At 45.1% G+C, this 27,869-nt stretch overlaps 1 protein-coding gene across 1 annotated transcript in view; it reads left to right on the forward strand.

The window, feature by feature from the left end:
- syne2b (spectrin repeat containing, nuclear envelope 2b) overlaps positions 1-26,680 on the forward strand; it is a 143,449-nt gene extending 116,769 nt beyond the window's left edge. Inside the window, exons 110-127 of the mRNA XM_088925437.1 lie at positions 545-711; positions 8,462-8,624; positions 10,797-10,984; positions 11,812-11,962; positions 12,985-13,167; positions 14,555-14,692; positions 15,055-15,249; positions 15,663-15,948; positions 17,373-17,441; positions 18,960-19,096; positions 20,022-20,151; positions 20,515-20,726; positions 21,066-21,266; positions 22,113-22,241; positions 23,262-23,453; positions 23,986-24,063; positions 24,158-24,204; positions 24,979-26,680. Coding sequence (XP_088781563.1) covers positions 545-711; positions 8,462-8,624; positions 10,797-10,984; positions 11,812-11,962; positions 12,985-13,167; positions 14,555-14,692; positions 15,055-15,249; positions 15,663-15,948; positions 17,373-17,441; positions 18,960-19,096; positions 20,022-20,151; positions 20,515-20,726; positions 21,066-21,266; positions 22,113-22,241; positions 23,262-23,453; positions 23,986-24,063; positions 24,158-24,204; positions 24,979-25,189 — 2,877 coding nt within the window. The 3' untranslated portion in view covers positions 25,190-26,680. The remainder of the gene's footprint in view (positions 1-544; positions 712-8,461; positions 8,625-10,796; positions 10,985-11,811; positions 11,963-12,984; positions 13,168-14,554; positions 14,693-15,054; positions 15,250-15,662; positions 15,949-17,372; positions 17,442-18,959; positions 19,097-20,021; positions 20,152-20,514; positions 20,727-21,065; positions 21,267-22,112; positions 22,242-23,261; positions 23,454-23,985; positions 24,064-24,157; positions 24,205-24,978) is intronic.
- Positions 26,681-27,869: the final 1,189 nt, after the last annotated feature.

Below are 27,869 nucleotides of genomic sequence, written 5' to 3' on the forward strand. Positions count from 1 at the left end.
GATAAGGATGTTGGGATCCTTTGGGATGAGAAAATGCTCTGTAAACAGAATTAATTAATGAATTTTTATGCTTAGTGAGTGTTTGCCGTGTAAATGATTCTGCAGCACACACATTGCATACTGTAACTGGGGGGTTGTGGGAGAGGAAGAGTTTATGCAGAGTTTATGTCAGTCTTTGGCTCTAACTTTATCAACTTGGCTTTATGATTTATACCACACCAACATAACCAGAGGATGAAAGTTCACTTTAAAAAAGGAAGGGCCATTCAATAAAGTGTCAGAGTCTGCCATGCTACTGCACACAGAAGACGCTGCCCTACTGATATTGGACATTTGATGTTCTTCTTTGTGACTCAGTTCTCGGAGGAAGACTCAGGCAGTGTCGTGCTTGAAGCCAGCAGGGACTTGCTTTGAGTTGGTATGGCCCCTTTCTCATAGCAGTGCTTTGAAAAGACCCAAGGGAGAGGAGAAGGGGGGAGGGGGGTGTCGTTGGAGGACAAAAAAAGATAAAAAAAGTACCTGCTTCTTCCCGTTGCTCTTTAAGGACTGCATGGAAGAAATCAACCTCTTCAGTGAAAACAAGACTCACCTGAAGCAGCTAGGAGAGCAGCTGATCAAGGCCAGCAACAAGACCAAGGAGACAGAAGTTAATGACAAGCTGAAGGACATCAACGACCGCTGGCAACACCTGTTCGACCACATTGAGGCCAGGTAAGGACATCACTGCTGACTGCAGACTGAGGTGTAGCATGCACAAGCCTTGGAATCACTACCAGGGCTACTGTAGCACCTAACACTGCACACTGTTGAAATCTCAAGGACACTTATAAAGAGTAATTTATTGCTTGATGTGCGTAGTGCACATCTAAAATGGTTTTGTGGTTAAATGGTTGAAGTGCTGCCATTCTATCTAACTCCTACAATAATAAATTAATAATAACATGAAACCGCTCATTAAAGTGACAAGAAAGTGTTGGGGAGACAGACGAGTGCTGCGCAGTGCTCTGAAGCTCAGTGGGAACGTATGGGGAACTGAAGTGTTTGCAGTGGTGCTCACCCATGTCTTTTAGAAATAGTTATAGTAATGTCTGGCTGAGTCTGTCTGAAACTACGGGAGTGGGACTGGCATTCCCTGTCAAGAGACCAGGTGAAATGCATTTTCCCATTTAGTATAAATGATTAATCTTATGACTGGAAGGAAGCAGATATACTGTTTTGTGTGACGTGGAATTCATGATTAATCTCATGCAGTTGTGTCAGAATGGAATTTCCCTGGGGTATGGAGTATTCAACTCTCGCTTTTTACGGCCCTAAACAGGTTCAATAAACTGTTCTTCCACTGATTAGCCTTCAGAATTCCCATGGTTGTGTCCTTCCCTTTACTTCAGCACATTTAAAATACTGTCGTTATGTTATTTATGTTGCCTGAATCGAGGCAATATTTAGCACAGGGCTGAGTTATGGAAGACTGCTAGCTTTCAAGTGATTAATTGGAGCTAAGAGGGTTTTACTCGTTGTCAGGATGATAAAATGCAAAATCTCTAATGATTAATTCATGGAGAGAGTTGAGCTGTCTGTAATATTGTTCAAAAGTTTTTAAATCAACATGACTGAAGGCAAATCATGGGTTACGGAGTCTCTGAGAAATACATTTTCTTCGTTCAGCATTGTTACTTTACAGTGAATTTTAAGTATTAGCTGCTTGTCTTTTCATTTTTACCCTTGTCATGCTTCTAACCTACCCACCCATCTTCCTTCCCAATTTAGTTGAGTGGAAATATGTCTCTATAATTCTAAGCCAACAAAATAGTCCAGTTTGATTTCTAACAAACACATGTGTTCTTGGTATGTAGCTATGAAGTACAATAGTGCATCTTTGAAGAGCTCTTTACTCTTTCTGGTGGGGTTTCTGTGGTGATCTTGATGGGTACACTGTCGTGATTCAGCAGAAGTGTTTCCTGCAGTCTTACAGTCCCTGCATCTTCCCAGTATACTGTATGTAAACATCCACCCAGAAAACGGTGGCAGTCATTAAGAAGTGCATGAGGGGGTCAGATGTTCTCTCTGAACTCTCTGAAGTGCCCGCCAGGCAGATGGACGAAGCAGCCGAAGCTGGGATTTAGCCGTGATGCTTGTTCTGTTCTTGTTGACGACAGTGTCAGATTTGCCATATGGCCGGGGCTACAGCGCCGCTCACATGCTGCCAGAGTTGTTTAGATGCCCCCCCCAGCTGACAGTGGGCGGAGGCTGTCCGATTACATTAGCACTGAAGTTCCATTAGAACGCAGTAGCAGAGGGCTGGAGGCCAGGATTAGCCAGCATTCCACACTCTCCATACAAGCCATTCTGCTCCTGTTCTATTCAGAATGCCGTGCAGTGGACATCTGTTATCTAGTTAGACAGACAAGGCAGTGCTCTCCGTACTGGTTTTAACAATGCACTATGACGGCTTTCTTTTCAGCACACTTAATTGAGTGTGTACATTTGCTACTTCTAATCCCTATACCAGAATTTTGCATTGTAAATGAAACAACATGCAAGATGCATCTTTACAGTTTTAGTGTCAAAGTTCTTGAAGTGTGCACTGCCGTTCAATGTTATTTAGCAATTTGCTATTCCTATTAATTACCGTGCGATTGGTCGTCGTAGAAGCGTGGTCTTGTTTTATGTAAAATATTTAACCGTAGGTCAGTTTGCAGGGAAAACTTTGGAAGAGCAAGCTTATTTTAACGTGACAGGCCCTGCTTTTTCCTGCAGTCTCTGCCCATGTGTTTGCAGTGCCTGAAGTGAAGCTAAGCAGGAATGCCTGCTGTCCTGGTGCTTTCCCATGTTGACCTTTCTCGCGCTCATAGAGTCTGTTACCCTGCCCGACTCTGCTGGCCCCTGCTTGTTTCAGTGTCAGAGACTGGACCCGTGCTGAATTCCCTTCAGACCTGCAAATGTTTTTCCCAGCCTCCCAGTGTTGTCTGAACTCACTCCACAGGTGGGGTATTAAATCATCCGCCCAGTACGATCGCTCTGAATTTCCTGTTTTCTTCTCGTCACCAGTGTAGCTACATATACGGAGGACTTGTGCAATAGCCTGTGTGCGGTGTCAGCCTGCTCCAGTTTGAGCGGAGAACCTGGTAATGACCCTTCCCACTCATGTTTCGAAGTCGTCCGGTGAAGAGAAGGGTGAGGGTCAGGCCCTTCCATTTCCTGACGGCTTCTGCTGTTTCCCAGTGTTCTGGAAGGATGCCAGGGGACGTCGCTGGACGTTTGGGAGTGTGCTGGAATTGCGGGAGTCTCTATGGGCCATTTTTCCCTTTGAGTCTATGGAAATCACTCTGCCTGCGATCTTAGGAGGCCCTCACGCTGAGTAATCCCCAATTGTTTTAGGGATGAACATGCTGCACGTTACAGCGAGATTTCACTGTGCGTGTCCCGCTACAGTGGAGGTGACTTCGACATAGGATATATTTCTGATATGTGGTACATATCGTACCCTGGGAGAAACGGAACCGAGATCACAGCACCCTGCGTCTCCCAGCACGACATGGGGAGACAGCCCCGAAAGTCGTCTGCCGGGGGGGGGGGCAATATTTTGCAGCCATCTTTTGTTCCAAAACATAAGTGGCTGCAGTTGGCTCCACGCCTGCAGCTGCTGTCTGCGCACTCTTGTCATTGTGCTGCAGGCCAGACTGCTGCTAGATGGGGTCCAGATTGTCTGAACGAATCGTGTTCTAAGCAGATGCTCTTGTCCCCTGTTATCCAGTTTCCTGACCTTTCTGGGCTGGGTTTCTGGCTGTTGTTCATATCCTTCTTTGTCGGTCTCTGATTTAAGGCTGGCTGCGGTTTGAAACCTCTGTGTCAACAAAGTACGTGGAAAGAGAGGTTTGTTTTGAGCTGCTCATTACTTCTCAGCATCTTTTTTTGGAATCCTCAGCAGTTGGACATGTATGATTACTTATTAATTATTTTTAAAAATATAATGAAGCAAGTATTATCATTAGAGTGGGGAGTTGTGTATGTGTGAGCTGCAAAAGAAAAAGTACAACTTAATGAAACATTTTTTTTCCTTTATTTTTGCTATTCAGCACACAATTAACCTCTACCTTTTGTGTTGTATTTAGACAACAGACTAATGAGGGTGAAAAAGCTGCCTATAACATGACACTGCTTTAAATTTAAGCCTAGACTTACTTATTATGTGGAGTTTATGTTGCTATGGCTACATATTTGTGCTGGAGAAATATGGCATTATGGTGCTTCTCAGTTGTCATGGTTACCCAGAAGCTCAGGGTGAGGAACAGGACACCTGACTGAGTCCTGAAATCGTGTGGGTCAGGGAGGGCCTGGCCCGTTCTCTGATGGCCAGAAATGTGAAAGCCTTTCTTTTCCAAATATCTGGACATGTGGGATCTTCCACATCAAGCTGTAAAGATATTGTTACAGTAGTTTTTTTCTTTTGTTGTGTCAACAATTTCACTCTAAAGACAATTTCCTGTTTAAGGAACTTACATCATTTACCTCGAGAGGGAAAAATCAAGTCTCCAGATCGAAGATTAGTAGAGTTTGATGGTCAGAATCATAACTCTGGAATTTACACCAGCAGTTACCAGCTCCATGAGTTGATGAATGAGGGCTATAAAACTGCAGACAGTAAAAACGGGTCTGATGTGCCTGCTCCAAGTGGAGATTAGAAGTGGCTCTGTATTTGGCCCTTCAAGCTGCCTCTCTTGTCTGCCAGTGGAGGGCGCTGCCTTGGGAGGACACTCTTCTTGGCTGTCCTTGCCTCTTAATCCTCGCCCCCAGGGACTGCCAGCGATAGGCATGTCTCAGGACCCATCCTTCAAGCCAGTCGGTTTCATTGAGCTGTTTCTCCGTTGTAAAACGCTGACGCTTCCTCTTGGTGTGGAGGACTTTGTATTTGTCCTGTTCCCTCTGGCCTTTCTCGCTCTGCTTTCTTTCCTGTGAAGTGCTCCTGCTTGCTGTTGAAGTCTTATTCACAGAGGACCTTGCAGTAGGGTGACTTCAGATTGTTTTTACCCCTCTCTTGCAAACGGGGGGGAAAAAAAAGATGTTAATTCCACGCTGATGGGCACGCGGTTTCTTTTATTTAGCTCTGGGTTCCATCTCCTGGTGAGTCACAGATTAACTGCAGACTGATATTTCATCCTTACACAGGAGCCTATCAATTAAACAGCGTGTTCTTCAGGGCCCACTGTTTATCCCGGGGTTGAGCTATTTTGAGTTCGAGAGCCCACTGACAACGCAAAGGAGACTCCTATTTCAGAGGCACATGTGAGCTGTTCTGTAACATAAGCGAATCAGTGAATTCATTTAATATGTTCTGCTGTTGCAGCTTGAAAAGATGACACACTACATTTTTTTCACTACACTACACATGGTACATTTCTTATCCTTCCCTCCTTTATATCATTGTAACGGCCGTACTACAGACTCTGCGCGGAGCTGTTGTTGAGGTGGTGTGAATGTCTTTTTTTGATTCTTCCATGGCTACGCAAGTGAATAGCTTATTAAATTACACCAAACTGATCTTCTGCAAGCCTTCTCTTTCTGTTCACCCGCATTAAGTGTTAATCGGGCGCAAGGAAATTTTAGTTGTTTCCTCCTTCTGCATAGCAACCATTATAGGAGAGGCATTTCACAACGGCAACAGTGACGTGGGCCTAAGAGAGGGTCAGCTGCGTTAGAAAAAGGGTCAGCTGCCTTGTTAAGGTCTGAGGTCTCGGCAAGGCAAAAGGTTATGTGTGAAAAGGAGGGAAAGAACAGAAGTATTTCTCCTGCACTGAGAATTATGTTCAGGTACTCAATTTTTTTCATTTGTGAGACTGATGAGTGATACATGAAACAAATGTTTAATAAGCTCAGGGGAATTTATAATTGATCCTCTCTGCTCTGGCTCTCTCTCTGCTGGTAAATCAACTACTGATGTCGTCGCACCGGATGAGCTCACATTCAACTTGACTTTATATTGGTGTAACACAGTGTTTTATGTTTACAGAGCCCCCTTAAAGTTTTTTTTTAACCAAACTACTTACGTTGACAAAATGAACGTTAACCTTACACCTAATGTTTAGTCAGTCCATTAAACTTGCTCAAAGCATGTTTTTTTTGTCCTTGTAGCTGTGGGCAGGGACAATAGCGGTTTAGTCTGTGTCGGATTTTATTTCGAACACAAAGCCAGCCTCTCTGACACCCCTTACGAACTCACGGCTGCCTCCGTGCATTACTTAATTAGCCCGACAGGTCGTCCGCTTTCCGAGACTTTTCCCTCCTTTTTCCTTCCCCTGGTGTGAAGAGCGGCTGCCGTCGCTGTGATAGGCGGGCGAACGAGCCTGTGCCCGGCCCGAGAGGAGCTGGACCAGTGAGTAAGGAGGCCATTAGCAGGGGGGAGGGGACTAGCAGTGTGCAGAGCATGAAGGAGGCAGAGCCAAGGCAAGGACTCTCAGCTGGGTGACATGGACTAGCCTCGTAGAGCAGTAAGTAGGTTTTTTTTTGCAGTAATCCTAGCTCTTTTACACTTGTGCGGTATTGATTAAGAATAGGAATTGGCAGCGAGATTAGTGAACGCTAAGCATGCAGTGTGAGGAGATGCAGAGATGGAGAGAGAAGGAGGGGGATGGGCTCTGCTTTGTCAGCATGTATGGGTGCCTGCCTGCCACTAACAAGCTGATGCAGAGAGACTTTCTCCGTGCAGGGCGAGAGACACCGGTTGGAAGATGAGAGAAACCTGTTTTGCCTACCACCACCCCCAACATTTTTTTCAATTGCATGAAGCAGAGATCTACTCCCTTGACTACCTGGAGGAAATCACCATTTTAGGTGCATTGTTCGCTGCAGAGAGATCAGTGCGATGGACTGAACTAACAGGCTGTTAAGAAAATGGTACAGCCCCACTAGCCTTGACACATGAGCTTAGGACATCTCATGTTGCCTGTGTTGCTGCATGCAGTGCAAGCTTCGCCTTTCACAAAGACAAGGAAGCCCTTGATGGGAAAAATCTGGAGACCTTAAAGTCAACACATTTAACCAGGCAGCAAAATCACACAAATTTAAAATGTAAAAAAAAAAATATGCAGAGCAGAGATCTAGATAGGCATAAAATCTAGTAGCAGGTTCACTTAAGCAAGGCTTATCAAGTCATGGCCTTCCACTAATGAGTATAAATTGACAGTAGCATCTAAACTGAACTTGACTGGCTGACCTGATGTCTGTATTTCACTGTTGTATTATATGAAAATAAGAGGCTTTCAATGGCGCCTGAAAATGAAAGCATTTCTTGTCATCTTATTATCGTACAGAATAATAAGCGTAATCTACTGGTCTGCTAAATACTGCACGGGGCATGTTTTCAGTCAAGACTTGCAGAGATAATCACAGAAAATAGTAAATGGTATATAGTACCAATATATGTACTACAGAATTTGTCAAGCATGGCTGAGTCTGTCTGGTTTAGGTGGCATGCAGGGGATCTGCTCAGAGAATGTCATATACAGTTGAGAAATGGTTCATTTCCATAGCAGAGCCTGTCTAAATATTCCAACTAAATAGTTCATAGTTAACCTAGAAAACCTGGGGAACCTGGGGCTAAATGCTTCCATTTTTAGGAATGCAATTTATACTGTCAAAAACAAGCACCCTCCTGTAAAGAGATAAATCATGCTCCCTGAACTTAACAGTCTCAGGAAGAGGGTCTGCAAACTGCTGCTGAATTGTAATGCGCATTGTTCACTGTGACACAGGTAGAGCAGCCGTGCACTTCTCTGATCTCCCCAGATGTAGCAAAAGAGCTGATGTGCTTCTCAGAGCAGACGGAAATAATCCCGTTTTAAGAGGGATTTGGGGCTTTTCCCATTAAAATGTAGGCTGAATTATGCGACAGTGCTTGGCTTAGTGGTGAGCTTTTAGAACACAAGAACAGTTACACATAGAAAGAGGCCTTTCATCTCATCTTGTTCATTTGGAGTTTTTCCCTGCTTTGTTGTTAGCACATATGGATTGGGACCTAGGATTTAATATCATATCGGCGCATATACATTATGCTGTCAAGTCATCTTCCATGAATCTTATATTAGTCTTAAATCATTTTAATTTTTTCCGTGACAGTGACAAAAGCATTCCCTCTTGCTATTTTTATCTGGCAATATTCTAACAATATATTGGTTGGTCTAAACTAGATCACACATTCAGACATGAAAAATATGATTTCTCAAGGGATTGCTGGAACAGATAATTCAGTACATAGCTCCTCCCTCTCCAATATCTGGGTGATTCGCACAGTTCACAGATCACAAATTCGGCTGCTTCTTAAAGTGTCTGTACATCTGGCCTCTGACTCCAGAGCTCCATTACTCAGAGTCCCTGCCTCTGTTTGAACATGGACAGCACTCGGTGAGGGTGATTTCCAGGCACAGGCCCTGTGAACAGTAATGCTTGATGGCTTGAATGGTTGCAGGGTGAAGAAGCTGAAGGATACACTGGCCACTGTACAGCAGCTGGACAAGAACATGAGTAACCTGCGCACCTGGCTGTCCCGCATCGAGACGGAGCTGGCCAAGCCCGTGATCTACACCATCTGCGGCGATGACGAGATCCAGAGGAAACTAGCAGAACAGCAGGTGGGTGGAGGACTCACAAGGACCTTGTTTTTTAAATTTCCTAGAACAAACAGATAAAAAAAACAAATATTTATTCAACAGGTATCTTCAAAAGCTGGCATCTTTCGTACAGCCAGAAGGCTGATCTGTGGTGGGCTCCTGTCCTGTGATCTTAATGGGTTGCAGGAGGGAGCTGTGCTATAGAGAGATTGTAATGATGGCCAGCAGGTAGAGATTTCCACTGAACAGACTTGTATGGGACTTTTGCAGGAGGGATGTTTCACCTACTGTCTCTTAATAGATGTTAATTAGAAGAAAATAAGTCGCAGTCTTCTGCATTTTGCAGTACGTCTTGTCTGATGGCTGAGAAGCCAAGACGGGCAGAAGTATTTGGACAAGGGCAAAAAGCAACTTTGATCACGACAGCAGTGGGCCTCTGCAGAGGGAGGAAGTGTCACAGGTTCCATTACTGCAGTGACGGATGGCAAATAGACAAGGAATACATTAACATCCTATTTCACCTCCTGCACTGTGTAGACATCTTATTACTACTAATTGTTGGGGTCCCTAGTAATTCTGCACCCCCAGCAAAGAGAGTACTGGCCTCCTGTGACAATAATGGAGTACTTATTGCTGTTGCTGGTAGTCTATCCATCTTCATTCTGTTAGCTGTTGTGGCTAACATAATCTTGGCTGTAAAATCCCTAAAGAAAGAAAGATGCTACAAGCACTGACAGTAGAGAACAACACAGCAGATATCCAAAGATTCACATGTTTAATTAACACTGTCAGTGTGGAAATGAGCAGCAGAAGGGTTAATTGCACCGGTTGCTTGCAGACTCCTGTAAGGTGATTTACATGTTTTTAATCCTGGGTCAGAGATGGAGTGCGTCCATGTTTCTTTTTGCTCCATTGCTTATTAACATCTCAAAACAAACTGGGTAGCCCTTCAGCTTTACACAGCCAATCTTAATTACCTTGTAGGAAAGTGAACTTGGCCTTGGTGCAATACATCTAATGACCCAGTGTAAAGATTTTGACTGGAGCTAAAGGGATTATGCCTTGGTATTTACGTGTTATCCAGATTTTTTTACATAGTATGCCACCCAGAGAGCCTGTTTAAGCCCTTGTGAAGTTTATTAAAAATTAGTCAGTAGGACTCTCTTTTTGGCACCAGAGAGTGGCCTTGATATTTGCTACAGTGAAATGGGGTTAGTGGGTGCTATAGCTCAACAGAGCCTCTGAGGGTGCAACTTCCTCAAAGCAACTTGCGGAAGGTGTTCCTCTCGCTCAGATGATGGTAAGGACATGAGAATGTTTATGCGTTAAGTATTAAAACTTGATAATACGCTGCATTTGCAAAATATTTATTTAAGCACAGTTAATCTCCTAAGAGCGGTAAACCATCTGCTTCTCAGTGCCTCTCCTCCACTTCAGTTTCTAGTTGCACTATGTGTAATTTGTCAAGTGTAAGTTTCTCTTTTTGAAGGACGGTTTAAGAGTTTAACACAGATGCTCACTGGGTTCATTTTGCTTGTAACTGGAGGTTCAGTCTCCTGCAGGCCTGTGGCTGTGCAGGGATCATGAAGGCCAGGAAGACAGTTGCCAAAAGGCACTTTACCGAGTAAACAAAGCCTTGGTCTCATCGGGCATCTTCACACAGGCTCTCATTTTAACAGACGTGGCTAGAAGTGAAAGATATGTAAAAGCTGTACTTCCAGCAGAGTGAAATAGCTGTTCCGCCAGCAAGATCCTCTTGTTGGACTTGTAGGTCTTTGTGCACGTACAGTATGTGTATCTGCAGAGTAAGAATAACAACAACTAATATTATACTAAATTACATTTACTTACATAGCATAAATATTTTTAAAAAATTATTCCAAAAGTGCTTCACTTCACAGCAGGTCAGCAAGCAATTAACTGTAATTATTAGGAAAGGCTCATGCACATCAGTGTGTTTTAAACTGTATCGGAGTCTTGGAGTAAAAGAGCTGAATGAGTAGTCGCTCACGTAGTGCAGGGTGAGTACACACTAGAGTCCACAATGTGCAGAATGCGGGGCTAGATGAAGGGCCATTGCAGAACTGATCTTCAGGGGAACATGAAGGGAATCCACTCTGTCGCCCTTATACATCAGCGGGGTCTGCAGACTTGTAAAATTCCTCTGCCTTTGTGCGCGTATGTGTGTCCCAGGACCTGCAGCGAGACATTGAGCAGCACTCGGAGGGCGTGACGTCGGTCCTGAACCTGTGCGACGTCCTCCTGCACGACACGGACGCCTGCACCAGCGAGACGGAGTGCGACTCCATCCAGCAGACCACCCGCAGCCTGGACCGCCGCTGGAGGAACATCTGCGCCATGTCCATGGAGAGGAGGTTTAAGTGCGTGGTGCTGCCTTGTCTGGGGACACTTGGCCCCATCACCCACACTTTCTGCACAGGGCTACTCGATTGCGTGGTCTTGATGCGGGGCGTGTTGGCTTGATGGGTGAGAGATTCCTGTTCAGATATGGAGATGGGTGGGCTTGAACAGAGCCAGAGCAAAGCAGGGAGCAGAAATAATTCCGATATCTCTATCTTCCCTTTACCTTTCCTTTTGTGCAAAACTCAACCTGAGGAAAAATCCTCAGGTTTTCACACTGATGTACAGTACAGTAAACCCTCTGTTTAATGGACTGATAAGGGGGAAGGGTGTCCATTTTTGCCAAATGTCTGTTACATCACAAATTGTTTTTTCAGGTCAAAAACACACTATCACAGTATCAAATGAAAACATAGGTATTTATGTGCTTAATGGAACTCTTCACTTATTCTTCGAACAATTGCAAGCAACACAGTCAATGAAAAGTGTCCCTGTGCCTTCTGTAACATACATATACAAGCTGTTTATTCCACGTGTCATAAATATATTGTATTAAAACCATAAACGCCCATCATAAGCATCTGACCTTCTCTTACAGGGCACCATTGATATTCCTGAATTTTAAACTTATGTAGAGCTTGATTTTTAATTTGTTTTTATTATTTTCTCATTATTCCAGGGAAAGGCCGGCTGTATTTCTGATTTTACAGACAAAATTCCCCTCTTAGCTGTTTTTGTCCGTTAAATCCAAAGTCTGTTGAACCGAGGGTTTACTGTACTTTGGAATGCTGTAAACGGCAAGGACCCCAATGCTATAAAATAGTTGACCTACTTTGTGCCACCCCAGGATCGAGGACACCTGGAGGCTGTGGTGCAGGTTCCTGGAGGACTATTCGCGCTTCGAGGACTGGCTGAAGACCGCCGAGAGGACGGCGGCCTCTCCCAACTCCGCGGAGGTCCTCTACACCAACGCCAAGGAAGAGCTGAAGAAATTCGAGGTAGCGCCTTGTTTAAAAACCGCTTGAAACACAGCGGGCGTCTTCTAGGACAGAAAGCCCTGTACCTGTGTAGACTCTTCTGTTTTCTGATGGGGTGTTTACTGCATACGCACCAGACCGTCCTATTAATAAATACAATTGCAGACCTTTATGACTAGTGTGATGCTGGTGAAAACAGTATTTCTGGTCAACCTCAACTTTCAACAACTCAACAAGTAGTAGATTATAAAAACCCTCTTTTACACATGAGTTCGTCCTCGCCTTATTTCTTGTCCTCTTTATTCTGCTGTGTGAGTCTGAAGGAACTGCCGTTTGCTCTGCGTTCACTCAGAAATTAGACACTTTCTGTGTTCTGTTAGACCTCGCACACAGCAGAGAGAAAAAAATTGAAAAGTTAAGGAGAAAAGAACTTGATACTGATTAGGGAGGAGGTTAATCTCGGGAGAAATCCTATTCTCTTGGTGTTATTATGAAGCTAGAGATTCACGGATTTGGATATTCATCTGATCATAACAACATCCCTCTTCGACAAGCAGGGCACTTCTGCATGTTTCTGCAGATGCTTTCAGAGTGAGATTGTTTAAAAAAAAACAGATCTTTTTTTCAGCCTGTATCTGTTTTGATCAGTAAATGTTCTGGACCCTTTTACAATAAAATCTATTTTAACCGCAAAGGAACTGTCTTCCTAGTCTTTGGAAGGAAAATTTAAAACATCCACATGCCCACATGTGACCACTCCAGATCCCTGTGATCTGGATTTGTTTCGCAAGCATACAGGAGTTGTAAAGTCAAGGAGCGTGGGGCAGGAATGTCACACATGTTGGTCACAGTCATTGCATGTGTAGGCGATGAGCCTTCAGCTACTGTACCGTCAGTTTCTAAGGTGGGCCAGAATTGCAGACTGGACCTCCAGTTGAGCCCTCATGGAAAGTCTGGATTCTGCCAGGGAGCGGACGATTGCTCCTGTTAGCTTCCCTCGGCCTGACGGAGGTCACTCATCTCCCTTCCTCCCCTCTCTCCAGGCATTCCAGAGGCAGGTCCACGAGCGGCTGACCCAGCTGGAGCTGGTCAACAAGCAGTACCGGCGGCTGGCCCGAGAGAACCGCACCGACGCGGCCAGCCGCCTCAAGCTCATGGTCCACGAGGGGAACCAGCGCTGGGACAACCTGCAGAAGAGGGTGTCCGCCATCCTGAGGAGGCTGAAGGTGGGTCTTTCTCCCCTCCTGGCAGCTGGCAACCCAGGGACTGTCCTAAAGTCTGTCGTTCTTGTATACCTCATCACTGGTCAGGACGGATGAAAGATGTCTGTGGGTTCTGTTCCCGTCAAGTTCCTGGTGGTGTTGAGGTAAGTGCCCGAGGAAGTATAGAAGCCCCTGTACTACAGTACAACATGAGCAGAGGAGGAATGTGCCAGACATATCTCATCTCTGGATCTCCAGCCATCTCTGACTTCAATACCATTCTGTCTGTCCACACCCTTCCAGAGAAGATGTAAAGGCCTGGTTGAATTTTGTTCAACCAGTTTGAAAACTGTGATGGAAGTATATACTGAATGGATCTCAGTGAAAATACGTCGAAGATATACGGTATATTCAGCAAATAAGTTTCAAAACATAGAACCTTTTAGTGCTGATATTTTTTAAATCGTTATACATTAGGTCAGGAACCCATATTAATATAGAGATTACAGTTAAAACAGGTAGAATTATCTGGTGACAATTATTCAAGTAATTATTCAAGGTCACAGAGAGCATATTCAGAATAATACTTCTAAAGATGACTAGATTGATCCCATACTTTTAGGAATCCTGAACCGTGTTCAGAACAGGACCTGCAGTACATCAAATTAATTCATGTAGCTGTCAATGTTGAAAGATGTCCTACTTTGTCCTGCCACTAGGGGATACCCTGTTGAAATATCAAGGCAGCCCAGTCCACATCAGCTGAGATTCAGACAGTTGCTTTTACTGATCTATATTTGTACTGCCTGAACTATCAGAATTAAAATGCAATGTTTCATTGTTTACTATAAGCACTTTTTTTTCTTTTATGAACCTACATAGTGTGACATAGTCTGAACTTGACCTTTTCCACGCTTTCTTTGAGAGTTCTCTTTGCTTTTTATCAAATCAAGTGAAAGAGAAACAATTTTAGAAAAGCCCTGTCTCATATTGGTATAATAATCAAGGGGGTGCTTTCATTTTGACTGATGAAATCTGTAGAATGTTTTCATTGATTTGGGCTAGTCTCAGGTGGAGCTGATGCAGACACACATCTATTATATAGCCTGTTGGAAGACTGTGTATTGGACCCTCTGGCTGTGTTTCCCTGCTTCTCACACCTCCCTGACTCCTCTTTATCAGAATCCTTTAGATGTGGTGTGTAAAGAATAACTATTGAAGGATTGTTAGTTTCTTTAGGTGCAGTTCCTCTGGTTGTGTGTGTGGGTGGGTGGGTGTAGGATATCCATCGGAATATCAGACAGAAAGTATTTTAGCAGTTCCTGTCCTGGATCGCCACACTGCCTGCCCACTCCAGACCCCAGAGAGCACCACTTTCATCTCGCTCCTTCTCCGCCCTTTCCGCCCACAGCACTTCACGTCCCAGCGGGAGGAGTTTGAGTCCACGCGCGACGGGATCCTGGTGTGGCTGACGGAGATGGACCTGCAGCTGACCAACGTGGAGCACTTCTCCGAGAGCGACATCGAGGACAAGATGAGACAGCTCAATGTGAGGCTCCAGCGCGGCTCGCTCCCGTCTGCCCATGTTTAAACTGCTCACAGGGGTGCCAGAGCTGCCAGGGTTTTTAAACTGGGGTTCTTTCCTTATTTGGAAAAGGTATAAGAAAACACACGGGTGGAAATTTGACATTGTTGAATGTAAAAAGCCCACAGTGAGATAGATGGACTACAGCCGATCTTCCCTGTTTTCACCCACTGTATCTGCAGGTTGTAGAGTGCTGTGAATCCAGAAGATCTCTCAATCCTCACACCACAGTACTGTACTAGTGAGGTCCACAGCGCTAGGCAGGGTAAAGCCCAGCAATCGCGTGCTGTTCTAGCAGGTTTGTGTTTGTGTCTGCGTGCACGCAGGGGTTCCAGCAGGAGATCACGCTGCACACCAACAAGATCGACCAGCTGATCGTGTTCGGGGAGAACCTGATCCAGAAGAGCGAGCCCATGGACGCCGTGCTGATCGAGGACGAGCTGGAGGAGCTGCACTCCTACTGCCAGGAGGTCTTCGGCAGGGTGGCTCGCTTCCACCACCGCCTCACCAGCCGAGGGCTTGTGAGTGTCTGCAGGCCGGGGGTTGGGAGGAGTCCTGCACAGTTACTTAATCTGGCCCAACTGCAGTCCTAATTAGGCATTAATTAAGGGGTGCCCAAAAACCTCTTGTTTCCACGTCGGTGTGCTTGAAGGTTCTGCGCTGTGCTCTATGTGCCGAGAACAGTGTTGGATTGGAAGGGTTTGTGTACAACTTTGTGAAACTTTATTCTGGAAAATCCTGGGTATTTATCATGGGTCGTGAAGCACAGTGAAATTTGGGAGAGGTATGCTGAATGGATGAGAAAATGCGTGCATGGCAGAAAAGTGAATCGTTTCTCTTCTATTGAAACAATACAGGAATGGGATTGGAATTGTGGGTTTCTGTCTCTCGCTGTCTGCCTCGTGTGATGACGCCCTTGTCCCACTGTGCCCAGATGTCAGAGGAGGAACGGGAGCTTTCTGACCGTGACACCGACCTGGACGAATCTTCAGAGCTGCAGGGGGTGTGCTGGCAAGGGGAAAAGGAGGGTCCCGGGACCTCGCCCAGTCACCAGGCCATGTGCCACCTGATGCCCCCAGCCCCTGGCCAGGAGCGCTCGGGCAGGGAGACGCCCGTCAGCGTCGACTCCATTCCCCTGGAGTGGGACCACACCGTGGACGTGGGGGGATCTTCGTCACACGAGGATGAGGAGGAGGCTACTTACTACAGCGCACTGTCAGGTACCCTACTCTCTGCTTAATGGACAGTGTCTAAACCAGGGGTGTGTGTAGCTATTGAAAGACTTCAGGCCTTCCGGAGCTTCTGTTGCCGAATTACTCCTTAATTGTATAAGTATCCTTTATGTTTAAGTATCCCCTAATTACAAGACAGGCACTAATTAGGCACTAACTACAAAACTGTTTGAATATACCAGGGGGTAATTCACTTTTATAGCTGTGGTGCAGTCCATAGCAAATTTTAACATGATCTCTTCTTTATGATATGATGGAAATCAGGAAGCACACAGTACCAGTTATATTCCTCTTCCTAGCTTTGACCTAAACAAAAAACACACAGCCTTTCTTCCACTAATGCAGAACCCACATTCTTACTATTTTACATTTTTTCCCCTAAAATGTACACTTATCTTCTTGTAACAGTGGTGGTATTCCCCACATGTCAACTCCAGTTGCTATTGCAGGTTTTTCAGTGAAGGTACCAGACTGCTTCAAGATTTTTAGACCCTTTCGGCAGATGTTTCAGCAAAAATAAAGAAAGTTAGGGTGCTTGCACTGGATGGACGTTCAGAATTGACACCTCCGATGTTTCCAGGTAGCAGAGGATGTACTGTACCACAACTGCTTGCAACCAGTGGAAAATGTTGGAAGGCTTTTGAAACTGTTAATTAGACTCTCTTTAAGAACCTAGTTCATTAAAGGAAAATCATCCCTGGATTATTCCCAGTTAGATCCAGATGCACGTTCTACAGGGGCTTGGCCCTATGACAGCAGACAGCCTACACTGCAATGTCTTTACCAAGACTGTCTCATTCCTGAGGTGTAGCCCATGTGTTCCACATTACAGGATTAAACACAAGACAGAACATTCTGCAACTCTGCGTTGTTTTCGCTTTGCCTTATTGAAAGCAGAGCTGTCAGTACAGTGTAAATCTGTCAGCACCAGGTCCTGTGGGACTCCTTTCCTCCTCTCAGCTGGAGCTGCCTGGCGGTAAAGACAACATTATCAGGCTCTTATTTGAAACAGTTTTATCACCTCTTCAGTTAGACTCATTTCCAGGTTTTGGGAAAGGTAGTCATGCGCTTAACTTTTTTATTTCTTTTATCTTCAAGTTGTGAAAAGTGTTGCATTTAAGAATTTTATATCTTTTTTTACAATGGAAACTTGTTTATAGGGAGGTTTTTTTTCACATATTGGTATCCGACATCTGGCCCTTTTCCTAACCAGCTTGTTGCAGCTGGTGTGATGCCGTGCTCCATGTATCTGCATGGCCTTGGACAGTCTGTGGTTGCAGATTGAAAGGGGTTATTTTCATTTGTCCTGCCTCCCCCCTTCCCTGGAATCCCAGAGAACGAATGCTTTGTAGAACTGCCAGTACAGAAGATCCATTAAGTGGAGACCGACGTAATGAATTCTTTTCTTTCAGATGTAGAAATCACAGAAAATCCAGAGTCCTTTGTTAAAACGATGGCAAAAACGTTGAAGGAAACCTCTGGTAGGCACTTGCTCCATGCATGTGTCTTCCCTGTGGTCTGATCATGGCAAGGCATGAAATAAACTCTCGATGAGCCATCCCTCGTCCCCGCACGCCTCACTGCCCTGTGTCCCATTCCCTCCATCTCCCTGCTCCCTATTATTTGCTCTTTCTCTCCCTGGTTCCTGGGGCTACTGGGAGAGGACAGAGGCCGGAACAACTGTCCACATCAAAGCTCTTCTGACATTTCCATGTTTTGTTTTTTTTGCTTCCTCTCTTACTAACGTATTGAAGCAACCAGCCACTAATAGTTTGAGATTCCGGAGCTCTGATCTTAAACTGAAAAGCTGCTGAAATGTTGAGGATCTAAGGTCCAGGGGGATGCTGTGGTTTAAGGCTGTGTCTGGGGGTGGTCTGGCCATGTGCACGCAGTTGACACTGGGTATGGCTTCCTGCTGCACTGTGGAGCAGTGGTGTGCTACAGCAGTGGTTCGCAGTCCTCATCCTGAGGCACAGCTCTATCTTCTGGCTTTTGCTCTTGCTAAATTCTGAATAGCAGATGGATTTTAAATGTCTGTTTTAGGTGTGCTTTCTGTCCAAAAGGGTGTCTAGATTTTGTAATTGGCACTCCCTTTACTCAGGTGTGTTAGCTGAAACGTAGCCAGTCTGACTAAAGCAGGAGGAAAACACTGGCAATGTGCAATACATTCTCACCTGTGGCTGTTCTCTAACTGATCTCCTATTGAGAGCTTCTTATTTGGGTCTAAGGCAGCACATTATTTTAGTTAGCAAATAAATTAGCCAACTGAGGAGAGACTGCATAAAGTTCTGTGTGCTAAAGTTATTGGAAATTGTATTATTAACTGTATCTTTTTAAAAAAATAGTGCACAAAAGTCTAAACAAGCAAGCAGATCAGATCGAGGTACCAGCTAGCACTCGTGCTTAATAGCCATGTGGAATGAAAACCAGCAGACACAGTAAGTCCAGGACTGTGAACCACTGTCCTAGAGCAATGTTTGTGGCTGCTCAATACCGTTTGATCACCGAGTGCATTTTCTTGCATGATAAGGAAATGCATAAAAACACTGCCATTGTTTCTGTGATGTATTGCTGTATGTGGTCAAATGAGTTTGCCTGGACTGAGTTAAGATCCTTAGAGTCATGTCCCAAAGGGGTCTTAAGTTATTGAGTCATGGTAATTGCAAATATCTTTTATGTATCTTACTAATTTATGGTAGTGCATTACTTTGTTTTTTATTTTTCTTCAATTCCTACTTCCTTAGTTCCTTCATTTTTTTTACCAGAGATGTTTCAAATTAACTCATCTGATTATGTAAAGGGAAATTTCATTTCATTTCATTCGCAATATTTTTTTCTGCCACCGATTCCCTTGCGAATACAACCACTGGAAGTTTTTGTTTCCCCCTCATGACTGATCAGATGTTGAGGTGGACTGAGACGAGGCGCTCGGTGCTGAGCTCCAGTGCGGTTCTGCACTATTAGGGTGCTGTGGGTAATGGGGTGCCCGTGTGTTGCAGGTAAAGCTGGCTCGGAGCCCCCCAGCTGGCACTCCCCTGAGCCCGTGGACAGCAGGAAGCAGCGCTTCCACCGAGAGATCCTCCAGGGCTTCCACTCCCAGACCCTGGACACCAGCACCCCCTACAAGCCCGGCTACGTGAGTCTGCTGCTTTCAGTCTCTTCAGTAACTACTGGCTACAATTTAGCTACAGAACCACATTCCAAAGAGTTCATGAATAAGGTGCATGATCAGCCTCTTGCCTTTCAATTCCGAGAGGTGTACGTCCTTTTGCTGTTTCCAAACTGTTTGTCGCTTTGTAATTTGGTTTTACACACCCTCATTCATCGGCTGTTTAAAGAAGTAACATACTGGCCACTCACTGTTTGAGATTTCTGGAAGTTTTCCGTAACGCTTTCTCTGTGCACCAGCAGATTCAGCTGGCTTTTCTAACTAGGGCAGATCGTAAATTATTTGGCGAGTGAGTGTCCAGTCTCCAGCACTTTCCAGTGGTCACAGCCAATCTGACGCTGCCCAGCAAACAACGAGCTATTTTCGCCAGTCTGGCGATTGGGCACCACACTGTGAAGAACACAACCCCAGGCGCGCTATTTGATTGAGCTACGGGTGACATAGACACCGTGTCACCCCTGGAACAGGAAAACGCGTATCCCCGCCATTTCGTGAAGGAATTCCGGTGGCAACACCGAATACATTTTAGTTTCCCGCCAAGAGCATTTTTATTTAGTAAATACATTTAAAACACTAAAAAACATTTGTACAATACCTCAAAACACAAGATTATAAAAGAATGTGCAAAAACTAAGACAGTATAAAGGAAAGATGATTTTCCAGCGTGAAAATCTGACTCTCCCTGCTACATCATGATCCACTGCACATCCAAAGCGGAGCCTGCTAACAGCACAGGGCTAGCCCAGATTCACTGTAAGGCAGTCACTCTGGGGCTCTGCAGATGACCCAGCCCGACTCCTGCCCCTGTTTCCCGCTTCTGTTACAAGTGCCGTACCTGTGTCGGTGTCGGGAGTGCACAGAGTGGCCACTAACGGTGCCCGTGCCGTTTCAGGTGCAGCTGATGTCGGAGTGCAGCGGCAGCATCGACAGCGTGAAGCGCGTGAAGCTCATCCTGAACGACGAGGAGCTGCTGCCCGAGGAGCAGGGCCTGACAGGGCTGAGCGTGGCCGACACGCAGTCAGGTACCCAGAGAGCAGCACTGTGCTCCACAGCTAGAGGCGTGCAGGAAGGGGCAAATTATTTAGTTTTGTCCTGCATCACAAGAGCAGGAGGAACGGTTATGGCATTATCACGTCAGAAACGGACAATAACATAGAGGTAAAGAGGAAAAAGGTACAACATGGACTAGATATTTCTGGGGGTTTTTTTTCCATTTAGCTCTGTTTTTTTAAGGAAGTTGTTTGTAACTGACAGCTCCATAGTACCTGAATTAGTTGGCTTGTTTGTTCACAGCGGGGAAAAAAAAAACATGCCTGTTGGGCTTGATAATTGCCCTCTGTGTGAGGGTCCAAGTAATAAATCAGTCTGTCTGTGTGGTTCCACAGGAGTGATTGAGCGCTGGGAGCTGTTCCAGGCCCAGGCGTTGAGCGAGGAGATCCGCATCAAGCAGAACCTCCAGCAGTGGCAGCAGCTCAACTCTGACCTCCGTGACATCACGACCTGGCTGAACCAGGTCCGGCCCCAGCTGGAGCAGCTGCAGAAACTGGAGTCCTCAGCTAGCATCCAGGACATGGAGAACAACATTAAGAAGCTTAAAGTAGGTTTTCCCCATTAACTGCAGTTAGACCTGCAGGAGGACAAGGAATGCCATGTAATGTTGGCTTCTTGCCTTAGAAGAGAACAGCAGGATACAATACAGGTCTCTTTTTTATGTAAAACTCTGCAAGTGAAGATATTCCATAGAACAGTATAGATTAAAAAGAAACCAGGAAGAACTTTCTATTTTATGCACCTGAGGTACAAACAAATAAAGATACAATTTCAGTTTTAACTTAAGAGAATCTCAGGTCGACACTTTCCTACTGGCTGTTGGGAAAGATGTCTGTGTTCGTTTTCTTTGTGTCGGAAACTCATGAAGGCGTGATGCAATTTGCAGGAGATGCAGAAAGCATTCTCCAACTACAAGGCAGTGATGATCTCCATCAACCTGAGCAGCAAGGACTTCCAGCAGGGTGACAGCATGGAGTCCCAGGAGCTGCAGGCTGGCCTGAAGGAGATGAACCAGAGCTGGGTGCAAGCGTCCAGTGACTTGGAGCACTGGGAGGAGGGGCTGCAGAACACTCTGATGCAGTGCCAGGTACCTACAGCCGCAGAGCACTGCTGTACTGCTTCAGCACCTCAGCACAGGCACTGAGTGTAAGAGCTGGAGTAAGGAAGTATTGGAACTCCAGAACTGGAACGGTTCTGTCTGCAGGAATTTCACATATCTAGCTCTAGTTTTTCCCATCATGTGCAATGAAGCAACGAAGCTTATTGAAGCAAAGACCAGCACTGAACAGGATTCAGAATTCTGGTCTTTGAGTACCACTGGGCTGTTGAAGAACTTTGCAGGATTTAGGAGATTACAAAAAGACAAGATCTTAACAATGTAGCAACTTATCTGAGCACCTTTTGGGTGGCTTCTTGTTGTAAAGGAACTTTTTTTTATCATTTTTCATTTATTTGACTGACACTTTTATCCAGAGTATTTGGCTATTCCCAAGTTGGCATTTGAAGAGCGATCTTCATGAAGTACCTTGCTCAGGGGTACAGAAGCAGTGCTCCAACCACGATCAGGACCCACAATCTTCCAATTACCAGACTAGAACCCTAACCACTGCTTCCCAAATGCATCATTTTCTCTTACGCATATCATCCATGCATTTCAGCTTTGAGACTCACTTTGTTCATTTATCCCGTGGCCTGTGATATCTGGATATGTGTATCTTTAAAATTCGTTTCTCACTTAAGACTGACTGTTAGTTGTGTAAAGGTGTTCATGCCTCTGCGTCACACTTTCTTGCAATTAACATGTTCATTCATGAATTGTACTGGCAGGAAAACCCACAGTGAGTGTCAGTGCAGGACTGTGTCCTTTATAAGGAACGGCTGCTGCTTTAGAGAAGTGTGACTGGTAAGCCTGACAGCTGGTTTGTCTCCGCAGGAGTTCCACGAGACCACACACTCCCTGCTGCTGTGGCTGGCCCACGCCGACAGCCGGCGGTACGCTCTGGACATCCATGACCCCGCCAAGGAGCCCTGCGTGCTGCAGGAGCATCGCAAGGCACTCCTGGTGAGGCAGCTCTTCCAGAGAGCAGACCCAAAACACGCTGTAATCTGCAGACAATAGGAATACACAGGGAAAAGGGACTAAATTCCAGGAAAACAAAGTTCAGAAAGTTACCTTTTCTTACAATCATACTCCTAATTCTCCTCTTCTTTCCTATTTGTCTCAAGTAACAGCCTAAGAAGAGGTTTTGTTCAACAGACTTTCGTTTTTTGTTTGCGTTTGGTTAATTAAATTTAATAGGTTAACCTTCATTGTTCTGTACCACAGAACCTCCCTCAACACTCTTTGTGCTTGCTTTCCAAAGGCATTGAAGTGGTTTTGTAAACTGACCCTGACAGAAGCTGTGCGACTATGACTGGCATGAGCTTGCATGCATACAGCTTCTCTGCTACACTGTCCAAGCCCAGGCAGGTGTAGGCATCTGGAGAATATGGGGACAGGGTGGAGAAGGAATACCTTAATGCCCAACATTTCCCAGCTACATAACTTTCACATTAAGCACAGCGGGAGAAAAGACATGGAATTCAGGGCAGCTGTCCTTGTAATTATCTGTGAGCCGAATCATTCTCCAGCACAAGCACATATCTTTATTTGCAGCACTGCCCAGAATGGATATTTTTATAATTGTTTGGCCACAACAACACACTATGTACTGGATCGTCATCCAGCTGCAGTCAGAATAAACTGAATAAATTGTGCAGCTGCCTCACAAACAGCCCAGACAGGCCAAGGTTTTACATCAAGGTTTCAGAAGGTGATTTATTTGCTTAAATCCTTTTTTTTTTTAACGATATGAGCCTGTTTAGTGTTTCAGCGTCGTTTAGTTTTACAGTCGTTGGCCTTGTGGAAGCTCCATTTCCAATGTTAAGTGGAATTCACCTTCAGTCCCTAAGCGATTGGTGAAAGATCGGCCTCAGTTTTGCAGGGCAAAGCGTCTTCCCGCGCAGACGTCGGGGAGCGCTGCGGCCCTGCGGTGCCCGAGCTGACAGGAGCGCCCCCCTGTGGCCTGCCCTTGTGTTGCAGGTCCTCGAGGCGGAGCTGCTGGAGAGGCAGCAGCAGGTGTCCTCCCTGCAGGAGATCTCCGCCCACCTCCTGCTGGGCCCCGGGGAGGAGGACTGCACCGAGGCCAGGGAGCGGGTGCACGTCATCGCCAACAAGCTGAAGCTGCTGCTGCGCCAGGTGGCCACGGACCTGCAGACCACGCAGGGCAGGCTGGTGCGTACCAACCCAGGCGTACCACCTGCGTCTGCTGAGCCTCTGGCAGGAGGCTTCAGCGCTCAAGACGCCTGCCTGCCAGGATTAAAGGACTCTCCTTGACACGGAGATAAAGACAGAGCTGAATGTGGTGGAATCTGGCCTTGTTCGTGACGCAGAGTCTGGTCACAAGTGCTCATGACGGAGGGAAGCAGATATTCATACCACAGGCAATGAAAACCTCTGGGAAAAGAGAGCCGTTCAAAGTCTTTTGTATTTGATTTTTTTAGGATTGAGAAATCACTTGTGTCGTATTTCACTAGGACGCAATTGGAAAGCTAGCTTTAAAAATTCAGGAAAGGTCTGTAATCAGAACCTCCTAGAAATTACTTTCCCCATTTATTTCTCTTTCATTCATGTACAATCGCATTTGATTATGAACTGCCTAAAATTCCAGGAAGCCAGAAGATGGATTAAGATAAACACATCTTAAAATCGGGATGATGCGTTTATCGACCTGAGCTTAAACTGAGCGATTCATATTCATTTGCAGGACTCGTGCTCTCCCTTTGAGTCAACTGATGAAGAAGACAGTCTGGTAGCAGCTGGCACCTTACTTTCCCAATCTAAAGTAAGATTTTTAAAAATGTCGTTCTTATTTGGCAAACAGCACCTCTGCTGTGTTTTGTTCACCAAGCATTAATGTCACTGTGGTGTGTGTGCAGGACACCAGTGGAGAGAAGTCAGATGCTGCCCAGGCCGGAAGCAACAAGTGAGACAATTTTCCTTTTTCTGTTTTAAACCCTGTGCTTGTATCTTACTGACTTTAGCTTAAAATCTGTTTTAGCATCTAGAGAATTATTTCCTGAGACCATCAATCTTCAGCAAGCTGTTAGATCTGTGGATTGTAGTTTTGAAACATTCCTGCTTCTATTTTGGAAAATGTATTTGATCGAAAACCGCACAAACTCATAAATTTAGAAACGTGCAGAGACAACACGGCCCTAAGTACAGATATTTAATTTTGTAGGAGTACATTTTACATACAGCACACAGTAACACCATGGCAGTAGTTCTTTATTTACCAATTAATGTGCAACTGAGTGGATTGAATGCTCTGCGCAAATATCCCCAGCTGGTGTGAAATGTGCTCCCATTTTTCTTCTGCGGAGCAGTTCTCCCAGTACAAGTCCCTCTTCAAGTCAGTGCAATCCCAGATGCTGTGGAACATCATTCCAAAGTGATAAATCCACATTTGCTACAGTGAGTCCCTGCCAGCAGGCCTCCCTGCTGTCTTCCATCGACATTGCCAAACACAAAATAAATGAAATGTTAAATTCAGAGGTAAAATGTTTTTACATATGGTCAGTGAGGAGCAAAGCACCTGCTCATCACATGTATTCAGAACATGTACCTCACCGACAGCCCCCACCAGCTCTCTTTGTGCAGCAGTACAGTGGAACTCAGGTGCTGCTCTGGTCTTGTTGTGGTAATGCTGTGTTGTTTCTCAGGGGGGTTTGTGCTGATGTGTGGCCTCTCTCCACAGGACGGTGAAGGAGGAGGGCTCCCCCCCACGCTCCTTCTTCTACCGGGTGCTGAGGGCAGCCTTCCCCCTCCACCTGCTCTTCCTGCTGCTGCTGGTGCTGGCCTGCCTGGTGCCGCTGTCGGAGGAGGACTACAGCTGCACCCTCTCCAACAACTTCGCCCGCTCCTTCTACCCCATGCTGCGCTACACCAACGGCCCTCCGCCCACGTGAGCCCCCCCCACCCCCTGTGCCCTCGCCAAGTTGTCCTTCTGAACTGGTCCACGTCTTCACCCTCCTCCAGCAGACGAGCGCAGAGTCCTCACCGCTCACAGACACGCTGCCCAGTGCCAGCAAGGCTCTGATTCTCCCCCTTCACCTGGAGAGTCCTCTCCTGTGGTGTAGATGTCATGTTTGGGGGGTCTGAAGTCATGGGCGAGTCACAGAATCACTGGATCAGCTTGGCAGAGCTTGGTACTCAACTGCCTCACCTTGAAGCACCTTGGATCCCTATGGACTTACCTCACAGGGCGCCCTGAGGCTGCAAAAGCCTATTCACAGCAGATACTGAACCATTTTTTTTTTTTGTATGGCGTCTAGAGAGTAGCCTCTATTTTTTAAATTTTGTACGTACTGGGTGTGGTTGGAACGAGTGGTTCTGTTTTTATTTGTTTTAAAACGCTCTTTTGTCCCTGCAGCACAGGGAGCGTGTATCTCCCACTGGCTTCCACTTTAGCCTGCAGCTGACTCCATTGGTGGTATTATGACCCAACTGGACATGCATAGTATTATCTCAAGTATTTTAAAGCTGATGGTTTAAAAGTAGTCTTTTCAAGGCAGGAATTTAAAAAATAAAAATAAAAAAATGATTTAACGCGATTTTAAAGAGAAATGTTAAGCGTGTCAAGTTATTCCACTCCTTAGACTTGCTAGATGGAACTGGAGTGAGGGTGGACTGCTTTGGTGGATGTCAGGAGGCTCTGTGAAGTGACAGATGCGCCACTAGAGCCAGTGCAAAAATATCCAAAGTCCTTTTTTTTAAATTCTTGTTTGGAATCAACAGTTTAGCATTTTTCTTAAAGTAAAAATTTGAATACTATACACACATAATGATATTTTGTTTAGGCTGTATTATTTAAAAATGGTTTAGTTAAGAATTTGTGATTGTAAAGAGCTTAGCTTCCTTTCTTCAGAGATTAAGAACGAATCATTTATTGACAGTATTGGCATCAGAAAGATCTGGGCATACTTTTCTTCTGTTTTGTGAGCCAAGCCCGGTTTTAAATTTGTTTTCCTCCTTTCATTTCCAGCAGTGCTCTAGAGTGACGTTTCAAGGTGACAAATGGGAGGCACTGTAGAGGGTAAAATGGAAGCTTTCACTGGGCTTATGAAGATTTTTCTAGTTTAAGTATTTATGTTGATTCCTTTTTATTTGCATGAGGTCTGGCACGCTGTACCGTACTGCAGGACGTTTAGTTTTCTTTATGTTGCAATTAATGGCACAAAGTGTAAAAAAGTGTAAAAATGTTGGTGTCTTGAACATTGTACATTTTCTATCCTGCATTACTGTATTTAGAATTTCTATGGCAACTGCTGCACTGTAACAAAAAGACTAAGGAGTTTATAGAAGATGGTGTGTACAATATTTGATTTCTATTTTAAACTATTTATGGGATGTACAGTGTAAACTCTTTCTACTTGACAATAAACATTGTTTGCCATGTTCATCATGACAGACCTGAATGTTCTTTTCAATGTGCCCACAATCTACAGTAGCTATTATGCCCACTGTGCAACAGATGTTTGGGTATATGAACAACTGTCATTTTCAGTAACCAGTTTAACATTACAGGATACAGGTGAGCAGGAGTCTAACCTGTCAGGAACAGGCCAGATCCTGGCTGGACTTCATCCTGTTCCAGTACACCTGTCTAGCACAGGTACATGTATGGAAGCAATTTAGAGAATTATTATTTGGACATAAGGAGAACATGAAGACTCAATGCAGAACTGTAAGGCAGAAGTGCTATCTACCATGCCATTTACAGATATTAATTTGCTATATACTGTATAGTAGATACTATACATGTAACATGCAGTACAACTAGTGTGCAATTATAGAGTTTGTGTATATTCTTTATGTACAGTAAGTAGACAGTAAACCTTGCTTGAAACAGTGCAAGTCCTGAAAAAAAGCAGGAGGAGCCATGTGATTGGAACTTGGAGTCAAGGCCACTGGTGAACAGGATAGTGTGATAGGAGATAGGTGACAGGAGCCAGGGGGCCAGACTCTTCCTTCTTCTGGATTAAACAGCCAAGATAAGGTTTCCATGGCTGCATCTGTTCCTGTTCCTAAATGCACATCTGTAACCATAGCTCTGCACCTCATACAAGGTCAAAGGCCTGTTTACATAAGGTAATTTAACATCTATGACATCCTAGATCATTTATGTTCTAAAATATCTGCACTAAGATATAGAGTGTTATTCTCTGAAAGGACCGTTAAATAGGATTATTCCTTAACCTTTCACGCTTTAAAGCAAGAAAGAGTTTAACATTTTTTCAATTTGATTTTCTAAGACCCCAGTTTACTTGAGGTGTTCAATATTAAATGAACAAAGAAGAAATTGAAAACTACACAGAAATATCAAAAACTTAGAACAGGAGACACTTCTTTACCCCTATGGTTGCGAGAGTCTGGAATACGTTACCCAGCCCTGTTGTTGAAGCTGATGCCCTGGTTTCTTTCAGCAGCATGGCTTTAGATGGTAGGATGAAGCTGGTGCTTCTAAATCAGTGATTCCCAATCCTGCACCTTGGGACCCAAACAGCTGGTGGTTTTCATTCCATCCCGCCTTAATTGAAGCCTTGATTGATCTAAGTAGTTGCTTCACTGGAATTTTTGTGTTTTTTC

This window comes from Atractosteus spatula, chromosome 9 (genome assembly GCF_055471065.1).
Source record: "Atractosteus spatula isolate fAtrSpa1 chromosome 9, fAtrSpa1.hap1, whole genome shotgun sequence".
NCBI classification, from domain to species: Eukaryota; Metazoa; Chordata; class Actinopteri; order Semionotiformes; family Lepisosteidae; genus Atractosteus; species Atractosteus spatula.